General features: G+C 45.2%; 1 protein-coding gene across 1 annotated transcript in view; it reads left to right on the top strand.

Moving 5' to 3' along the window:
- Positions 1 to 344: 344 nt before the first annotated feature.
- LOC130371650 (SH3 and cysteine-rich domain-containing protein 2-like) overlaps positions 345 to 19,071 on the top strand; it is a 24,301-nt gene continuing 5,574 nt past the window's right edge. Inside the window, exons 1-4 of the mRNA XM_056577496.1 lie at positions 345 to 434; positions 14,470 to 14,851; positions 15,379 to 15,473; positions 19,041 to 19,071. The exon at positions 19,041 to 19,071 is cut by the window's right edge and continues 54 nt beyond it. Of these exons, the coding sequence (XP_056433471.1) occupies positions 345 to 434; positions 14,470 to 14,851; positions 15,379 to 15,473; positions 19,041 to 19,071 (598 nt within the window). The remainder of the gene's footprint in view (positions 435 to 14,469; positions 14,852 to 15,378; positions 15,474 to 19,040) is intronic.

Here is a 19,071-nt window from a genome sequence, read left to right as displayed (position 1 = left end):
GGCTGCATTCCGATTGTTTAATTCGATTGGTTTACTGGATCATCATTTTCTCTGTGGACATATGACAATGACGGATGACAGCAGAGCAGCACATATGCAAGCTCAGACCTGCTCACACTAAAGCGCGTCAGACAGGCACCGCCACGGAGCGGCGTCGGTAGAAGCGGAGCCAGCGCTCAGGGCTGCACCGTGTCAGTCCGTGCATGGTGCATCTCTTCCGATGTCACGTTGTAGGACTACACAGAAAAACAACAACACTTAAGGCAAGCATCAGGACAACATTGGACTCTCTCCGTCTCCGATCCGCGGTTATCATTCGGCAAAAGAAGGAGCCTGACCCCACGATGACCGAAATCAGCGAGAAGGAGAACGACTCGGAAAACCGGGACACTTACCGGGGCCACGTTAGCACACCGACTCAACCCGAATCCAAGGTAAGATACAACTATAGCAACTGTAAAAATGTGAAACATTGCATTGTGATTGAACCGGCTGTAACGAAGCCAAAAGCACATGGATCTACTTTGACAGACCGTCAATCAGTCTAATTGGCCCTGGGTTTCTTCTTGTGTCACTTTTAATTTTCCAAAACACACGAGGATTTTGATCATCTTGGAGTGTATTCTTGTGAATTCCGGTTTACGTTCAGGTCCCTCTGTTTCTGGGGTGATCTCTCAGGCAGAGAAATCTTGCGTCACACTTTGAACTCAAATCCGATTACACCGCGTGTAACTATTGGATTAAGAAATCATAGATTACTGACGGGAGCGTGAAAAGACACATCCACGTTTGATGTGTTGAATATGTGCCAGTTCTATAGAGGAGGGGTGAGCATTCAACGGATTTCGGACTGGGGAATAATGTCATGAGAATAAAACACAAAGTTGCATTTCGTGGTTGATCTGCTGTCATCCTGCGCAGCAAATCAACCGTTGGGTTTACTGTCACATTCATCCTCATCTGAGTCCTTCTCTCACCGCTTAAAATTCCCATTAAAGGAAGGTATTTCATTACGGAACTTTTCCATTTAAAGGACACACTTATTTTGTCTTTAAACCATGACAATTATTGTAATGTTTCTGTGATTTTTCGATATTTGAACGGTATTTGAATGCTGCTTTTGACCTGAAATAGCCATGAAATCAAGATTTTCAACTTTAACAAATCAAAATGCCCAAATGCATCGTTTCAAACTGCAACACAGCAATCTCCAGTGTTGAATGTGTTTGTTTTGAGCTTGTGTATTCGTGTGTGTGTGTTTGTGTGTGTATGTGATAGTGTGTGTTTGCTGTGTGTTGCAGCTGTTGCTATATGAAAGTTTGTATATGTTTGTATTTGCTTGTGTGTGTGCGTGTGTGTGTGTGTGTGTGTGTGTGTGTGTGTGTGTGTGCACGCTTGTATATTTTCTGTGTGCGTTTTGTGTATGTATATTTGGTGCTGTGTGTGTGTTGGTATATGAATGTGTGTGTCTTTGTGTGTCAGTGTGTGTGTTTTTGTATGTGTGTGTGTGGGCATTTGCTGTTGAATATGTGATGGTGTATGTGTGTGAGCAGCGGCCATTGTGAAGTAACAGGTGGTCGTCTTTATCTCGGCCGGGCAGCACACCGGGACCCGGGTTATATTCATTTACGAGCCAATCAGCTCGCAGTTTGCTTGGTCTGGCGGGGGTGGGGGGGGTCTGGTCATAACTCACGGCGACATAAAGACCGAGGCGAGGAGGAGAGGAAACAAACATGCCCCCGTCAGCAGGGGATGGAGAGTAATGGTGTGGGGGGGGGGGGGGGGGGGGGGGGGTACTGATACCTCTAGCTCTACTGTACTCTGTCCTGAATTCCACCCTACATTACTCTATGCACTAGTTACTCCCTCTGATCTAAACTCCACTTCTACACTCTCTACTCTACACACCCTACTCTCTGCTCTAGTTTCCTTTCTTTATTCTGTTCTGCTCTGCTCAATTCTACTCTACTTTAAACATCTTTACCCTTTTCTACTCTATAGTATATTCTGCTCCTCTCTATTGTACTTTACTCTACTCTACTCTGCCACTCTGCTATGACTCTACTATACTCGCTCCCTCTTTCTCACTCTGCTCCCTCCCTTTTTTGTCAATTCAATTGAAAGGGCTTTATTTTCATGGGAAGAATGATACTTTACATCGCCAAAGCACGTAAAATTCCCGTCCCCCCTCTGTCTACTGTTGGTCTGGGTGGTAATTGAGCCTGAGGGCAGAGTAAGAGTTGTTCTGAACCAGCAACAATCCAGAGATCCTCGAGAGATGCCCACGTATCTCCCTTCATGGCTGTGGACCCCATATTGTTTTGAGGGTCTCTGTGTATGGCGGGGGGAAACTACACAATGTACCGCACCATATAACACTGGGCTACTCTGTACATCATCACCCTATATACCCATGTTTGGGTATATAGGGTGATGATGTACAGAGTAGATGGCATCCCAGCATTTAGAAAGATCCAAACTGAGGCTTGGTGACCGAATGCCAGTGGAACCACGAGCTTCTACACGTTGGCTCTCTTCAGATCTTACGGGTGGTTACTTCATGGTAGAAAGTGGTTCCACCAGGTGGTTAAGGAGCACATCGAGGACAGGAACCTTCCATACAGATGCTTACAGGTAGGCTCAGAACAGCAGGGATCGAACCTGGATCTTTCCGCTGGGGCGAGACTGAAAAATGAGCTAACCCAGACCCTGAACACATGGTCATGTGTGGCTTCTTATCTGAACTGCTGGGGTTTGCCTGTTTCATTCCCTGCGGGTACCGATGAAAAGGTCACGCAAGTATTCATTCTGTGGAGGCATTGTTAAAAATGGTTGAGAGAGAGAGGGTATTGGAGAGAGAGAGAAACAGGGAAAGTTGCAGAGAGAGACACAGGGAAAGTTTGGGACATGAGTGTCCTGATCCTCACCCCTTGCTGCCCCGGTTCAGTTTGATTAATCAAGAGGGATTGAATCCGGGATGGATGAAAGGGGCTGACTGAGTGTGGTGCTACTGCAGAGACCTCACCATACTACCCATATTGCCCTCTTACCTCTAGGCTCCCAACCCTCCTCTACTGACGAGGTGCTGGGATGGATCCCTGGTATCTGCACTCTACCTGAGTCATCTTTTAGCAGGACGCCTGGGTTGGCCTAACCCCTACCTGGTCCTTCAGTGAATTACCAGCAGTACTGTACACTATGAAACAAGGAAATAAGGGCCACTGTCCCTTTAATTTGAACTGGATCCACATTTTTCTTGAGCATCCATTTCTAAAATCTATTAATGTTGAAATATTGATCCACGATGCGAGGGAATGGTTGCCGGCCGTAGAAAAATCCCTGAAGTCATAATTTCACCTTCTGTCTTACCCCCCCCCCCCCCCCCCTGTTGGCCGGGTTGGGAGGGTTTAGTGCCAGGGAAATGGGCGCAAGTGCGGCAGTAAACAACCCATCTAAACAGGCTTGCTGGCAGGCTGGCTTGCTGGCTGGTTGCTTGACTGGTTGGGTGACTGACTGGATGACTGGTTGCTTGACTGACTGGTGGACAGCGGACTGACTGAGTGACTGCCTGATTGGCTGACTTCTTGTTGTCTCACTGACTGACTGACTGACTGACTGCCTGACTGGCTGTCTGAATTGCATTTGGTTATGCTGTACAGAGAACTACTACTGCTGGCTGTATGCTCCAATCAAGCTTAGCCTCCAAATAAATACATACTACATTACAACTTCCAATACACTTCTGACAGCAAAGTATTTATGGCATCAGACTAGCTGATCAATCACAACCACATTTTCTATGACACTTATTACTGTTGTAGGGAGAGAGAGACACATGGGAAAGGGGAGAAAGAGAGAGAGAGAGAGAGAGAGAGAGAGAGAGAGAGAGAGAGAGAGAGAGAGAGAGAGAGAGAGAGAGAGAGGAGAGAGGGAGAGGGAGAGGGAAGGAGGGGGGGAGGGAGGGAGGGAGAGGGAGAGGGAGAGAGATATGAAATTTAAAATGACAATATCAAAGATATACTTAAGAAAGAGAGAGAGGATGAGAAGAGACTGAAACAATTCAAACAAGAATGAGAATAACCTCCTAATATTACTAAAGTCACCCAGGGACTAAAGTCACCTTCACTTCTAAAGCTTCTTGTGCAAATAAGCCTTTAAGGGACGGCTTTGGAGATTACAATGATTGCCAAACCATCCAACAATACAGAGCTGCGTGCTATCATATTTAGCTTACTCTAGCAGCATGCTAGCAGGTTGATCTTGTGCTAGCAGCATGCTAACAGATTTATTTTGCTAGTAGCAGAGATTTGCTAGTACTAAGATTTTAAGCGCTGAATATATGAAGCAACACCAGGGTTTTTTACGAAAACCAGCTCTATAAAAAAACATATTTTTGTATTGTGTGATGTTGTATTTTGCTGATGCAGGTTAAAAGACACGCCTTCTAATGCCCTTTTATTCACACAATCATGAACCGATTAGGTATAAATGCATCAAAAATATTTAATATGATAATTATCTATGAATATTCATTACACATTTCCTCAGCAAGACGTTAGCCGACCCCGCTGCCCAGTAGCTGCTCGTCATGCCAAGCGAGACAGCCAGTCACTCCACAGTTTACATGTATTATGGTACATTCAGCGTTGTCACATCATGTGTCGTTTTGTACTACAATGCTAGCATGGCTATGTTGGCTGTGTCAAACGCCATCAGGGGCAATGGAATCATATATATTCATGGGTCGACCAATAGACATTGTGTAGCCTCAGTGTAATTATAACTTTTATAAACAAACACAAACAATTGTCAATTGTCTATTGGAAAACGATTGGGTATTTACAGGAACAGTTCGGTTGGGTTGTTATTGCACTGTAGCCGGTAATAATGCAAACAAATCTGAACTTGACAGAGATTCTCAATTTAAAGCATTTAGCTCAATTAACCTGGCCTTGGGAGACCATCCCAATCTCAGTAGTTCACATTTTACTGAGGTCTGGCCTTGGGCCTGTTAAAGCCTTTTTCCAAAGATGAAAATATGCCCTGACCAATCAGTTCTCGGGGGGAAGGAGAACAGTTCATAAAGAACAGCGTCGCAGGCTGACAAATTTACAAAAACATGAGGGTAGTGCCCAAGGAAAGTGTAGCAATCAAAACTGGTTTTATCCGCAATGTAAATAAACAACGAATTAATGAATAACATGATCAAATATGAAAATAAATCTGCATGAAAAAGTATTTTCTCAGAGAATAATATGTATTTGACTTACTTACAGCTGGACTAGAACAAGAACAAAGAGAGCACGAGTTTCACTATGGTTTGGAAGGAGTTTTTTGAACAACGTATGGCAGCGACGATGATTGGAAATCAATGGCTGGCCAGCTTAGGCCAGACTGATATGCATTGCGAAACGCAAACATCAGGGTAGTCTCAGCAGGCCATCCTGATACATTCTACATTGCTTAGCCTCTCTCCGGTTGCTATTGAACAAGCTCGCTCTCTTCAATAAGCTCTGCTGGTAGAATGCTAACCGGTTGAACACAGCTTGCTAGCCATTGTTTTGCCAGGTACCATGTTAACCTGCGTCAGCAGCATCTGTGAGCTGCGTCAGTAGAATAACCACCCGGTTTCTTCTTGAGGAGGCTGTTTGTCTCAGCAGTAAATATAGCCTACCCCCAACTCCCATAATGACCCATCAACGTCACTCCAGCTAGTTAAGTCTTCATTGGACAGTTTCCATCCTCTCGCCAATCTCACATCTTTCATATCGCTTCTTTCCTTTTATAGTGGTAAAATATTTATCTTTTGGGCCAGGTTTAACAGGCGGTACCTCTTCCAAATGGCCCTGGCCCATTATAACACATGTTGGTGAACAGCGTAGAGAGAGAGCTGGTCGTCATAGTTCCAGTTGAAGGATGTGCTCACGGTGAACGCAGGACAGACACTTTCTTTCTGATTAACCAATAGAGTGTTTTCATTTGGTTACCAAGGTACCCAAGGAGGGCTGGATGTAGGCGTTCCACTTTGAACATGATTACCCGGTAGTAACACCAAAATCAATCTGAACTCTGAGGTATGTGCAAGCGAGAATGAATTTGAATCAGTTACGTTCTGGGACCTATCAGGGTATTATATATCTAAATGAAGATATCAGTAGAGGCGCCTGGTCTAACTGTTTCTGAGCGTCTCTTTTTATCACCAGGTTTACCCTTCATGACAGTTCAGGCTGCGAACGCTTTGAATAAACGATTTGTTGATCCTCATTAAATCATTCAATTCTAATGTAAATGTATTAATTTTTATAAATCTATCAAGTACAAATTACAAATATTTGCTGCTTTCATAAATTCATCTTCATATTATTCAATGAAGATGAATAATGATTCATTGATTCATGAATCATTATACAATAATACTTCCATTTTCCTTGGTTGCTTGTTAGGTAGGGAAAAATATTTCAACACATGGCCCTCTGGTTACTTGTGGTGGGCCATTGCTGTAATCTCTGAGAGGAAATATCCAATGATCAATCAGCAGAAAATAATAATTTATGACATGACTAAGACTATGTAAAGATGCGTTTGTTTCAGCCCTATCACAGTTACAGTCTAAGGCCCAATCCCATTTCTACCCCCTCCCCTTCCCCCTCCCCTTCCCCTTCCCCTTCAAAGCAAGGGGAAGGGGAAGGGGAGGGGGAAGGGGAGGGGGTAGAAATGGGATTGGGCCTTAAAGGGCATCAAAGACACACATTAGACAACAACCTCCCCTTTAGCCTGGCCCTCAGACAGACAATGAGGCTGTGCCTTATCGTGGCTGTATCTATCAATCTACCCTGCTCCTTACCGGCTGGTTTATAAAGTGTGTGTTTGAGCTTGTATATAAAGTGTGTGTGAGCTTGTATATAAAGTGTGTGTCTGGGAGTGCATATGTAAAGTGTGCTTCCGAGTTTGCATGTTAATTGTGTATCTGAGCTTGTTTATAAATTGTGCGTGTAAGCATGTATATAGAGTATGAGCTTGTATATAATGTGTGTGTCTGAGCTTGTATATAGTGTATGTCTGAGAGTGTGTATCTATAGTGTTTGTCTGTACTTGTTTATAAAGTATGCGTTTAAGCTTGTAGATAGAGTGTGTGTATGAGCTTGTATATAGAGTGTGCGTATGAGCTTGTATATTAAGTGTTTGTATAATCTTGCATATAAGTTTGCTCATAATAGTGTATATAAAGTGTGTGTCGGAGCTTGTATATAAAGTGTGTGTCGGAGCTTGTATATAAAGTGTGTGTCTGAGAACAATGTGGGTGTGAAGCTGCCAGCAGAGAAAACAGGCTGACTCTAGCTGTTCACATGCTGCTGCTGAGCACAACCCCCATCACAAGCATGCACACACACACACACACACACACGCACGCACGCACACACACACACACACACACACACACACACACACACACACACACACACACACACACACACACACACACACACACACACACACACACACACACACACACACACACACACTGTCACACTAAATTCACAGGCTAACACACACCAACACACCTTGTACACACACAACCCTCCTTTCACACACACACACACACACACACACACATACACACACACACACAAACGCACACACACACACATGTACATACACAAACACACACCACACACACACATACACACACACATACACACACACACACACACACACACACACGCACACACACAAACACACACCACACACACACACATACACACACACATACACACACACATGTGTATTCCCACAAACAAACCCCCTCTCACATACGCACAACCACATTTCACACACACACACACACACACACACACACACACACACACACACACACACACACACACACACACACACACACACACACACACACACACACACACACACACACACGCACACACACACACACCCTTAATCATTAATTTATCCAAGCGTTCCTCACAACAGACTATTTTTAGAAACCTCCCAGAAAGCGTCTTCGGAGCTCTGTGTTCAAAAAACCCCATCCAACACAACCTCCTCCTCTGTCTGTCTGTCTGTCTGTGGAACACCCGATAACACAACCTCCTTTTCTGTGTGTCTATCCATCAGTCTGTCTGTCAGTCTGACCCTCTGACTCTCGGTCTATCTGTCTGTCTCTCTGTCAATGTCAGTAGCAGTAAATGACGCATCTCTAGCTGTTTCAGAGCCTGTCTATTTCAACACATGTTTTGTAGAATGACTTGAATTTTCTGACGTAGCATCAAATCATGTCAACTTTATTCGTTTTCCCCTTCACCGCAGAGACATCACAGTCTCAAAGGGCTCCACAGCCGTGGAGCTGCTAGATGCTACCGTACTGTACCTTAAAGGGCCCCCGTCACGGTCTGCCTGTCTCCAACATCAGAGCTTCATGTGCACGTCATGCATTATCAACATCAACTCAGTTTCTGTGATGAGTTTGTGGAGACCTTGCAGCTTTGACTGCGTTCTTCTGAATCCCGTGACTAATGACATTTGTGCTCAACCTCCCCAATTTATTTCGGAGGAAATTGGTCCACGTTGTAGTCCATCATTTTCTCCCCACACGCAAATATATTTGCACTCTCTCATGTTATTAAATACAGTGTATCAGTTCCCCCTATAACTCCCTTTAGAGTCTATCTGCTCTCTGTGTTCACCGACGGAAGAGCTCTGCCAGACTTAACTACACCCCTTTAAAGCATTTTCATCAACCGAATGTCTTTTACTGCAGAAGTAACGTTGTGTGTACGTACAGGATGGACGGCTATCGCCGAGTGATACAGTATTATCGTCTCAGAAGCTATTGATGCGCAATCAATTAGTGCTGATTGCATCCACTGATTGCTCCTGTAATATATTTGTAATGTGCTTAGCGGAGGAAACAAGACGAAGTCATCGCTTACAGTTTTATTGAATTCGACGCACCGATGGTTGAGGGCATGACCTCATTGCTAATCTTCACCAAATAGTACAGTCACTATTTAGTTATTTTGCATATTTAGTATGACTTGAGAGAGTTCATTAGGTAATTAACCTAATAGCTCAGGGAGGCCAACAGGTAGACATGTGGCGGACATTTGGGGATCAAACTCAGTACCTTTTCGGCTGGGTGTCAAACAGCCTTTATTAGATTATAGCGATGAAACCATCGTGCTTACATCAGGGTTCGATCACATCCTCTCGTCGTTATTGCTCAAGTTAACATTCCCCCATACCATGCGCTGTGAGGTGTAAACTCTAAAAAATATATAAATATAACAAAAATATAGATATTGAGTACATATTTTGGGATGTGTTTGAGTCCCAAACTGCACTGTGATATGCAGTGAGAAAAGTGCTGAGTAATATCCACCTCGCTGATAATGTGTTTAGAGCGAGGGTGGAGGGAATGGGCGACGCCCTCCTGGCACTCACTCGCTGCCAGCGTCCATTAGGATCCAGACCAGAGGGACCTGGGACAAATCTGCTTATGTGGAGAGGATTGGAGTGCGTTTCGGGCGAAGAGGTGCTCTTTTCAACAGGGTCACTGTAATGTGTTCAAAACCCCAAGTGTCCAATAGATCAGTAATGATAATGGAATGCACCTTAGGCTGCAAAACTCTTAAATGGATTCAGATGTTTTTGCAATCTTTTCTTTAAATCATCTTACATGACGAGATTAATTTCCTTATGGAGCAGGTATGGGTGGCGGCATTTATTTATCTTTCTTTGCAATGGCCGAGGCTTGACGCTACACACAGAGGCATGGCATTTAATTTTGCTTTATCCGAAGGGATGCATGAGAATTCTTCTCAGATCCATGTCGGACATCTTGCTCTGGGATGCCAACAGGTAGACTGTGGGGATCGAGGCTTGAACCCAGAACTTTGAATGTAAAGGTTGGGCTGTGATTGTGTAAATCTGATAAAGAAAGTTGTCCATCTTTGCTATCCGCAGTGTTCCCCTGGGTAAGCATGGCTAGTGATAAGTGTCAATGTTTGCATAAGAATAGACCGTCATCCTTCTGTACGGTGGGCCACAGAGGGTGGGACTGGCCCGGAGGCAAGAAGCGAATAGAAAAGAGAATAGGCAAGGACGTCTGTGTGTCGCGACCTGTTAGTAATGATCATTAGCTTTCCATCCATTTGCCACAATGCTCTACAATAAAAGATACTCTACAGTAATACACAATAATCTACAATAAGACGAAAGGATGTGTAAACATTCAACCCCAATGTCTGCAGACATACTTACACGTACATAATCGTGAGAGGATGTGCAACTCCTACCTGCTGAATGAATTAGAAAATCACTTTTTGTGTTTTAGATGAAAGCATCTTCTATGAATAAATATAATCTTTTTATTGTACATGTGGAACTGTTACTCTGCATTGATCTTAAAGAGAGCTCCAAACATGCGAGCAGTATTGTGGTTAAATAACGTCGACACTTCAGCACAGTGGATCCTTTTGTGTTGCCTCCCTTCTTTACTCTCCATATCTTCTTTTCCGATGGATTCCTGGAGCAGCCATTCTGACCTGGTTCTGCTGAGAACCTAATCAATAATGTTGAACAGGTCCCTCTTTTTCTTCCTTGTCCTCCCTTAAGCTACAGAGTCACCATCGCCAATTAGTGTGAGTGATGAAGAGAGCGCTCTCTGTTGACCCATTAGCGAGAAGCTTCCTCAACAGTTGTCTTGGGGGGATAGAGGAGTCGACCGTCGCTTTAATGGCTCTCCTTCGTATTCTCCTGCTTGACTACTTGGCCCCATCAGAATTCATGTTATTAAAAAAAAAAAAAAGTTTAACTCTATTTGAACTTGTCGTTTTCTTCCTGCCTGCGACTGTGTCTTCACCACGTATTTAAAATAACTGGGGGAGGTTTAAAGGAACCAGGACGGCGCCACACACACGAGTGGGCGGAAGAGTCTGCTGCTGGCGGAACAACCACTGCTGGGTGATGGAAAACCCGCCAAAAACGGTGCCGTTAACATGGCGGGAAAATTGCCCCCAACGGAGAGTTCCTAGCATTCATAAGACTGCAAAGGCAAGGGTTCGTCAGCAGGACGTAAGCTCCAACAGCCATGGTGTTGCCTTATCCAGCAATAAGCTCTTATTTTAATTGTGATACAATACTAGACATTTATTCAAATGAACATCTTGAGAGAATGATGTTACATTTTAAAATATACTTCATACTAGGTCTTGCATTGGTAAAGTAAAGTAAATGACTGCACAGAGTCTTCTTGCTTTACACTGGACTTCAAATGATGGCAGGTTATGCTAGCAATTTTGGTAATTGGGACTTAATAACATACCATGACATTGACCTATACATTGACATATACCATCAGTGACTACCATACTGATGGTATTTGTATCAGATGGTACTCTGGTCCTCTCCTGAGATTCTGCTTGCTATAGCAATAACAATAATAATAATAATAATAGCAATAATAATAGCAATAATAATAATTAATAATAATATTAAATGAATGAATGAATTAATAATAATTTGTGAGCATTAATGGCTTGTTGTTGTGATTTTGGTGGAATAACCTTTACTCTTACACAATACTACGATTAGCTGCTCAGATCTGTTTATCACAGGTAGTGGCATTGACAGTTTGAAGTCGGCCTAGCTGTACAGGATGGTCGAGGAATATAGGAGGAAACAACCTGTTCCATAGGTCGTTCTATTGACGTACGGGGGCACGGCAAGCAATTATTTTCCCCATATAGCGGAGCTCATTGACTGACTCGCTTCCTGTAAAGTGTCATTAGGAGAGCCTCAGTGACCGTCCTGTCATTTCCCGTTGTCCATCATCATCTTTCAACGCTCATGCTCTGATGAGGAAGTTCAGATGCTCTTGTGTCACCTTACATGCACAATTATTGATCTAATCTGAATGAATGATAAGGCTTAACGGTATTATTACCCCAAATGAATCGTGCTGGGAAATCAATAGAATTTGAGATGTATTATAATAGCAGTACTTTCGTTTGGATATCATTTACACCAATGTTTATTTAAACAAGTACAGTTGAGTCTTGAGTGTGATTTATTTTATTCAGGCATAGCGTAGTGATTCTCTTTGTGGATGGGAGATAGAATGAGAGCTTGTGGGTCGCGCATCTCAGCGTAAAATGTCAAGGTGCAGTCCACTCAATCAAAATAAATCAAATGGGAATTGGGAAGGCCATTGATTTATGAGAATTCGCTTGGGATGGAAACTTCTCGTTCCATCACACAGAAAAAAAAAGGTGGTGACAGGGGGGCAAGGTCAGACAGAGGTCAGAGAGAGGAGAACTTGTTCCTGGACCTTTTACCAACTCGTTGTTTAGGAGCAGCTAAGTGTCAGAAGACTAGGCCTGGTGTGAAGGATTGGGGAGGATAACGAGGAGGAGATGGTGGCTATGCTGGGCCTATGAACACTCTCTGTACAACCAGGAGAGAGAGAGGGAGAGAGGAGGAACGCTAGAAGTGGTTTGATTCACGGCAGGCTTGGAGACGCGCTCTGATAGGAGCAGAGAGACTCAGACCTAGGGACAGGGACTGATCATGGACTCATGGAAGTCCTAAATTAATCTTGTTCAAGGATGACTACAGGTAGATTGAGGACATTGGGTTTGAACAATATGGGCACCGCAATCGCTTGAAGTGTTTGCAACCAGGTGTTGAAGTGACCCATATATTTGACACATTTAGGGTGGGAATTGAATGGCTTCCAAAACTCAATGTACATTCTATAGAGTTTCGGCAGCCATTCAATATAATATTTGTTCCTGACGTGTCATATGTACTAATATATGAATTTAAAAGAATAATGTACAATGATCTATATAAGTCTGTAATGCATGATGACAGCTACAAACAATCCCATGCATTTAATTACAGCCTATCCCTTTGTAGAAGAGTATACAGTGACATACACTGCCATGGCACTAGTGGTGCCCTCTTGCCTTGGCAGAGCACAACGAGTGCCCAACGCCTCCAGCTCCAGAGACACCTCGGTGGTTGTACAAGAAGGCAGACTACAAAAGAAGGGATACAACAAGGGTTCAATTGGTGACATTTGACAGGTGGTGCAGGGGCCCCAGACCACCAAGAGGCCCCAGACCACCATCTGGGGCCCCCTGGTGGTCTTGGGCCCCTTGGTGGTCTGGGGCCCCTGGTCTGGGGCCCCTGGTCTGGGGCCTATTGGTGGTCTGGGGCCTCTTGGTGGTCTGGGGCCTCTTGGTGGTCTGGGGCCCCTTGGTGGTCTGGGGCCCTTGGTGGTCTGGGGCCCTTGGTGGTCTGGGGCCCCTTGGTGGTCTGGGGCCCCTTGGTGGTCTGGGGCCCTTGGTGGTCTGGGTCCCTTGGTGGTCTGGGGTCCCTTGGTGGTCTGGGGCCCTTGGTGGTCTGGGGTCCCTTGGTGGTCTGGGTCCCTTGGTGGTCTGGGGTCCCTTGGTGGTCTGGGGCCCTTGGTGGTCTGGGGTTCCTTGGTGGTCTGGGGCCCCTGGTCTGGGGCCCTTGGTGGTCTGGGGCCCCTGGTCTGGGGCCCTTGGTGGTCTGGGGCCCCTGGTCTGGGGCCCTTGGTGGTCTGGGGCCCCTGGTCTGGGCCTCTTGGTGGTCTGGGGCCCTTGGTGGTCTGGGGTCCCTTGGTGGTCTGGGGTTCCTTGGTGGTCTGGGGCTCCTGGTCTGGGCCCCTTGGTGGTCTTAGGCCCCTTGGTGGTCTGGGGCCCTTGGTGGTCTGGGGCCCCTTGTTGTCCAGGGGCCTCTTTGCCCAGTCAGCCTGCTCGGCAGCACCACGTTGCCCTCTAGAATTGATTTCCACTTCTTGTTACGCATTGTTTTTGTTAGGCTATAAATGGCGCCGCTTCAGCTTTCATATCGTGTAGTGTTTGACCTTTCGCACGCCCGTTTGAGTGCTTCGATCCTTCAGAGCAACGCTGTTCACTGTCTCAGAAGCTGCACTCACCACTCTGGCCTTTTGTTTTGCCAAATGTTGCTAAAAGAATCGAGAGCTGTGATCGCGTTAAGGGATGTTGCTGGAATCCATCTTCTGATCTTCATGGAATAATCTTATCTCATACCATCATTGGACAAGTATTCCTTATCTGCTCTTTTCTGTGCTTCTCAATATAATGCTTGTTTAGCAGGAATCTATTTAAGGATGTTCTGTGTTGCCGGTTCAACTCCAGTTTCACTCATTATTATAAGATTAGCCTGTCCCTGTAGGTTAAGTATACCTTGTCGCCTGGTAGCCATGTTGGTTGGGAGGGAAAGCTTTCTAGAATCTATGAAGACCATGAAAACTCAATGAGTAATATCTGAATATGAATTCCATTTCCCCAATCCAGGTAGCATTCGTAATGCATTTCGGTTGCGTTTGCACGGCTACCAAAGAGTCGAGTGAGCGGCGAATGAGGATTATAAAAGCCCCCCCCGTGTCTCCATGTCCTCCAGCTGCAGCGCCTGAAGCGGTCCCTGTCCTTCAAATCCGTGATGCGCAGCAAGAGCGTGGACAACTTCTTCCAGCGAGGCAACAACAACAACCTCAGACTCCCGCCCGTCATCACGGCCAATCCGCCGCCCCCGTTGTCCTCGCCGCCGCCGCCGCCGTTCCCGGAGAGCCCGCTGGCCTACGAGAGGTCGCCGTCGCTCTCCTCCTCGGCCAGCCCCGACCCCTCGCTGTCGTCCTGCTCCCCCAACACCAGCCCGTCGGCGACCCTCGCCCCCGCGCCGGGCCCCGCCCAGGTCCTGCTGCGGCCCGTCAAGACGCACTGCTTCCAGGACCACGTCTTCCGCAAGCCCACCTGCTGCGAGAGATGCAAGCAGATGATCCAAGGTAGGTGACCCGGTTAGGACCTGGACTGATCTGCCCTGGAGTTGATGTGAACTGGTCTGAAACCCTGAACCCATATTATTAGGTTTAACAGTTATGCTGTCGTCAGACACAAACAAAAAGGGTCATTATCGATGCCTGTGACACACAACAACGTCCGAGCAAACTGTGTGGAATAGCCGCCATTGGTACACTGCTGTCACCGCTGTCAAGACAACAGACGGCTCACTTTTTCTTTCCTACTACGTTTTACGGATCATTTATGGAGCACTAGTTGAGGATTTTTGCATATTATTTGTCATCTTCACATTATAAAGATCACTAGATATCAGCTATCACTGAATTTACTGATCTTTTCCTGTCTATGCTCAAATTCACAAAGAGAACCTTTGATGCAAACACCGTCACAAAGTACCATGATGTGATTTGATTGGCCTTTAGCTTTCCACAACATGACTATATGTCCACACTTGTACATACAACGTTGTGAGTATTGGCGAGTATTTACCTGACATTCTGTTTTTGTGCAGGGAACTCCAAGCAGGGTATTCGCTGTAAAACCTGTAAACTGGGGGCACATCTGTGGTGCTCTTCTGAACTCTCCACGCAACCCTGCAATGGCAAGGTAAGAACACTAGGCCCATTGCTGACAACTCAACTTAGCCTAGCTGCTAGCGTGCTCAAAGGCTAGCTCAAGGTCTGAGCGTATGCTTGATTAAATGTCTGAGGGTACGCAATCTCATAGACTGAAAAAGAAATATGATGTCCATAACATCACCCATTAGATAAGACAGCGGTTATAAAGCCTCCGATTTCAGGATATGAGGGCCGCCATTGCTTGGGATTTTTTGCAACCAGCAGCTAAAACGATCGATATTTGGCACTTTGAGGGTGGAAGTTGGAGGCCCGCCGCATTAGTCTGTCCAAAACTCATTCATATGAATTCCTGTAAATGTAATAAAACGATCCGAAGGGACTTCTCATACTGAATGATATGGAGTTGAACTAGCCACTGAGATTCAAATCAAATGAAGAAAAAAATATACAAGCATTAAGAGAATTAGGAACTAGTCATATAAATAAGAATTATATTACAATTCTCTTTTAGAATCAAACCAACAATCTACAGGCCGTTAGGCCCGTTAGATAAATGACACATTAGCTTCCACATGGCCTTCACAAACAGGCTGTTTGTGCTACAGATTGCGCTAGCTACTAGTCTGATTTAAGACAAGCTGCTGCCCTGAACTGTGGCTAGATGCTAGCCTTAACTAAGGCTACTTGCGTCTGAATGAAGGATGGATAGAACTTTATTAATCCCCCGGAGGGGAGTTCCCTCTGTTACAGCACGGCAGCAGTGGAAGGCACAGGATATAATGCATAACAATCAAACACAAAGTAGTGCTTAGGAAAACAAAAATAGATGCAAAAGTAAATGCTAAGCAAGGCCAAACAGAACAAACGGGGCAAACAGGACAAACTGTATAAACAGTATAAATTATAAAGTGGCCCAGTGCCAGTACTTCACAGTATATTAAAGCCTGCGTGCAATGTAAAAAACAAACAGAAGTGCCCAGTGATCAAGTATATATATATATATATATATATATATATATATAGATATAGATTTATATATATATATGACAGATAATACAGATAATAGCCCTAACTATTGACACTAGCTGCTGGTCTTCATTGTAATGGTAACGGCTGGTCTAACTGGTTAGTAACAATGATTAGTCCTGAACTTATGCCCCAATAATGTTATGATGATGATGGTCTGTACTGTAGCTATTAACAATGATTATAGGTCATCTTTATAACAAACAAAAAGCCAGACTCAAGCATTTTGTTATTTAACCTTTGATGTGTGGTGTTGTGTGAGGTGTTGTATATGATGGATGTGTAGGCCAGTCTGAATGCAGGGAGAATAGGCTTAGGATAGAGAGAATCTTGTGGATGGCAGCGTGAAATGCAGAAGCTCAAAGCCTTTGTCGTGTGTGTCAGAAGACTAGGCCTGGTGTGACAGTGTTGGGGAGGATAACGAGGAGGAGATGGTGGCTGTGCTGGGCCTATGAACGCTCTCTGTACAACCAGGAGAGAGAGCGGGAGAGAGGAGGAACGCTAGCAGTGGTTTGATTAACGGCAGGCTTGGAGACGCGCTCTGATAGGAGCAGAGAGACTCAGACCTAGGGACAGTGACTGATCATGGATTCCAGAACAAGTCCTAAAATTGGTTCGTAGTTCGTTTTTATAGCTCGCTCTCTCTCTCTCTCTCTCTCTCTCTCTCTCTCTCTCTCTCACTCTCTCTCTCTCTCTCTCTCTCTCTCTCTCTCTCTCTCTCTCTCTCACTCTCTCTCTCTCTCTCTCTCTCTCTCTCTCTCTTTCTCTCTCTCTCTCTCTCTCTCTCTCTCTCTCTCTCTCTCTCTCTCTCTCTCTCTCTCTCTCTCTCTCTCTCTCTCTCTCTCTCTCTCTCTCTCACTCTGTCTCTCTCTCTCTCTTATTCACTCGCTCTCTCACTCGCTCTCTCTCATCCTCTTATTTGCCTGCCTCTATAATTTCATTTTTACTTTCCTCTGCCCGTCCTCACCCTCCCCCTATCTTTCTGCCCTTTTCAGCCACACGTCTCTCTCTGTATCGCCCCTCCATTCTCTCTGTCTCTCCCCCCTTCTCTCTCTCTCTCTCTCTCTCTCTCTCTCTCTCTCTCTCTCTCTCTCTCTCTCTCTCTCTGTCTCTATCTCTCTCTCTCTCTCTCTCTCTCTCTCTCTCTCTCTCTCTCTCTCTCTCTCTCTCTCTCTCTCTCTCCCCCCCCCCCTCTCTCTCTCTCTCTCCCCCCCTCTCTCTCTCCCCCCCTCTCTCTCAATCTCTCTCTCTGTCTCACCCCCTCCCCATCTCTCTGTTCCTCTTCCCTGAGTCCTCTTGTCTCCTTCAGTGCCCCCCTCCCCTCATCTCTCCTCTTGCTGAATCAATAAATATATCTCCCTTGGCCAGCTGTGCGCCTGCTGATTGGCTCTGCAATGTCTTGCGTTTGAGTCGCGCCTCTTGCCCCCCAGAGGATGTGACCCGGGCCGTGTTGCAGTCCCGCCCCAGAGGAGCGCCCGTGCTGACTCGTGCACGCTCATCAAAGCCAGGATTAGCAGAATCGCAGAAAGACGCAGAATTCCTGCTCAGTCCAAGATTATCTTTGGCCGTAGGTCAAGGGAATGAGATCCAGGCAGTGTTAAGGATAATGGGACCGGAAAGTGTAGCGTGAGGGGTGCTTGACTTCTAGGTAAAAGGCACTTGGTTCGACCCCTCAATGTCTGCAGCCAAAAGTGGAAGAATCCTTAAGCTAGATGCCCCTTATCCCTGCTCCTCCCCTTGCAGAAGTGCAGACACTCCTAAATGACCCATTAGTATTTTGAGTATTCAGAGGTAGCTATATGGTGTGTATTCTCGGCTAGGCAATAGTTGAATGTCATATGGATGTTTTGAAATAACTCAAAGTTGATTGATCTCTATCGCTCTATATAAACGCTGGGTGTCTAATGTGAAAAGACAAAATGTAAACCAAATATACAGCAGTAAAAGGGAAATGTAGTCCACCACCATCTACCATTGTAACCTTCTTTATTGGGTTCACTACCACCTCTGTTATCAACCATCCAGGCCGTTAGGGCCCTTTAAATGCACTGTGTGCATGTGATGCATTTCACCTGACGTGTGTGTCAGCGTTTGTCTGGAAATCCGCTGATGTTTATTTTCTCAGTTCGTCGTCTTTGGGCTGTTAAGGTCTTAAGCCCAAAGGAACACATATTGAGTGGGCATGCTACATGTATAATATGTCACTCGTCAATCACTCCACACTAGCTCAATATGCTTCTGGAAACGTCCGAGGCTCTGATGATGATCTGCTCATTTGGTCGACTTGGTGATTTATACATGAACATTAGGTGGTGTGGCTAAAGAACTAATAATCAGTTGCCATGCAGCCCCAGCACCCAATAGAACCAGCCGTTCAAGGTGACATTACAGTAAATCACAGTAAAAGGTTTTGTTATTTCTTACTTGATCTATAAATTTGACTAAAATTAGAAAACATCTAAAATGATGATGATAATAAAGATGAGCATGATTCAAACAACGTAATGATTTAATGTTAGAATATAAGAATGAAAAGAGAGGATTATTAACGGTATTACCATTGATGCAGACGGGGGCGTTCAAGAGGAACTTCAGCTCTC

This window comes from Gadus chalcogrammus, chromosome 18 (assembly GCF_026213295.1).
Source record: "Gadus chalcogrammus isolate NIFS_2021 chromosome 18, NIFS_Gcha_1.0, whole genome shotgun sequence".
NCBI lineage: Eukaryota > Metazoa > Chordata > Actinopteri > Gadiformes > Gadidae > Gadus > Gadus chalcogrammus.
Note: the sequence above shows the minus strand (reverse complement) of the source record. Positions and strands in the feature narration are given on the sequence as shown.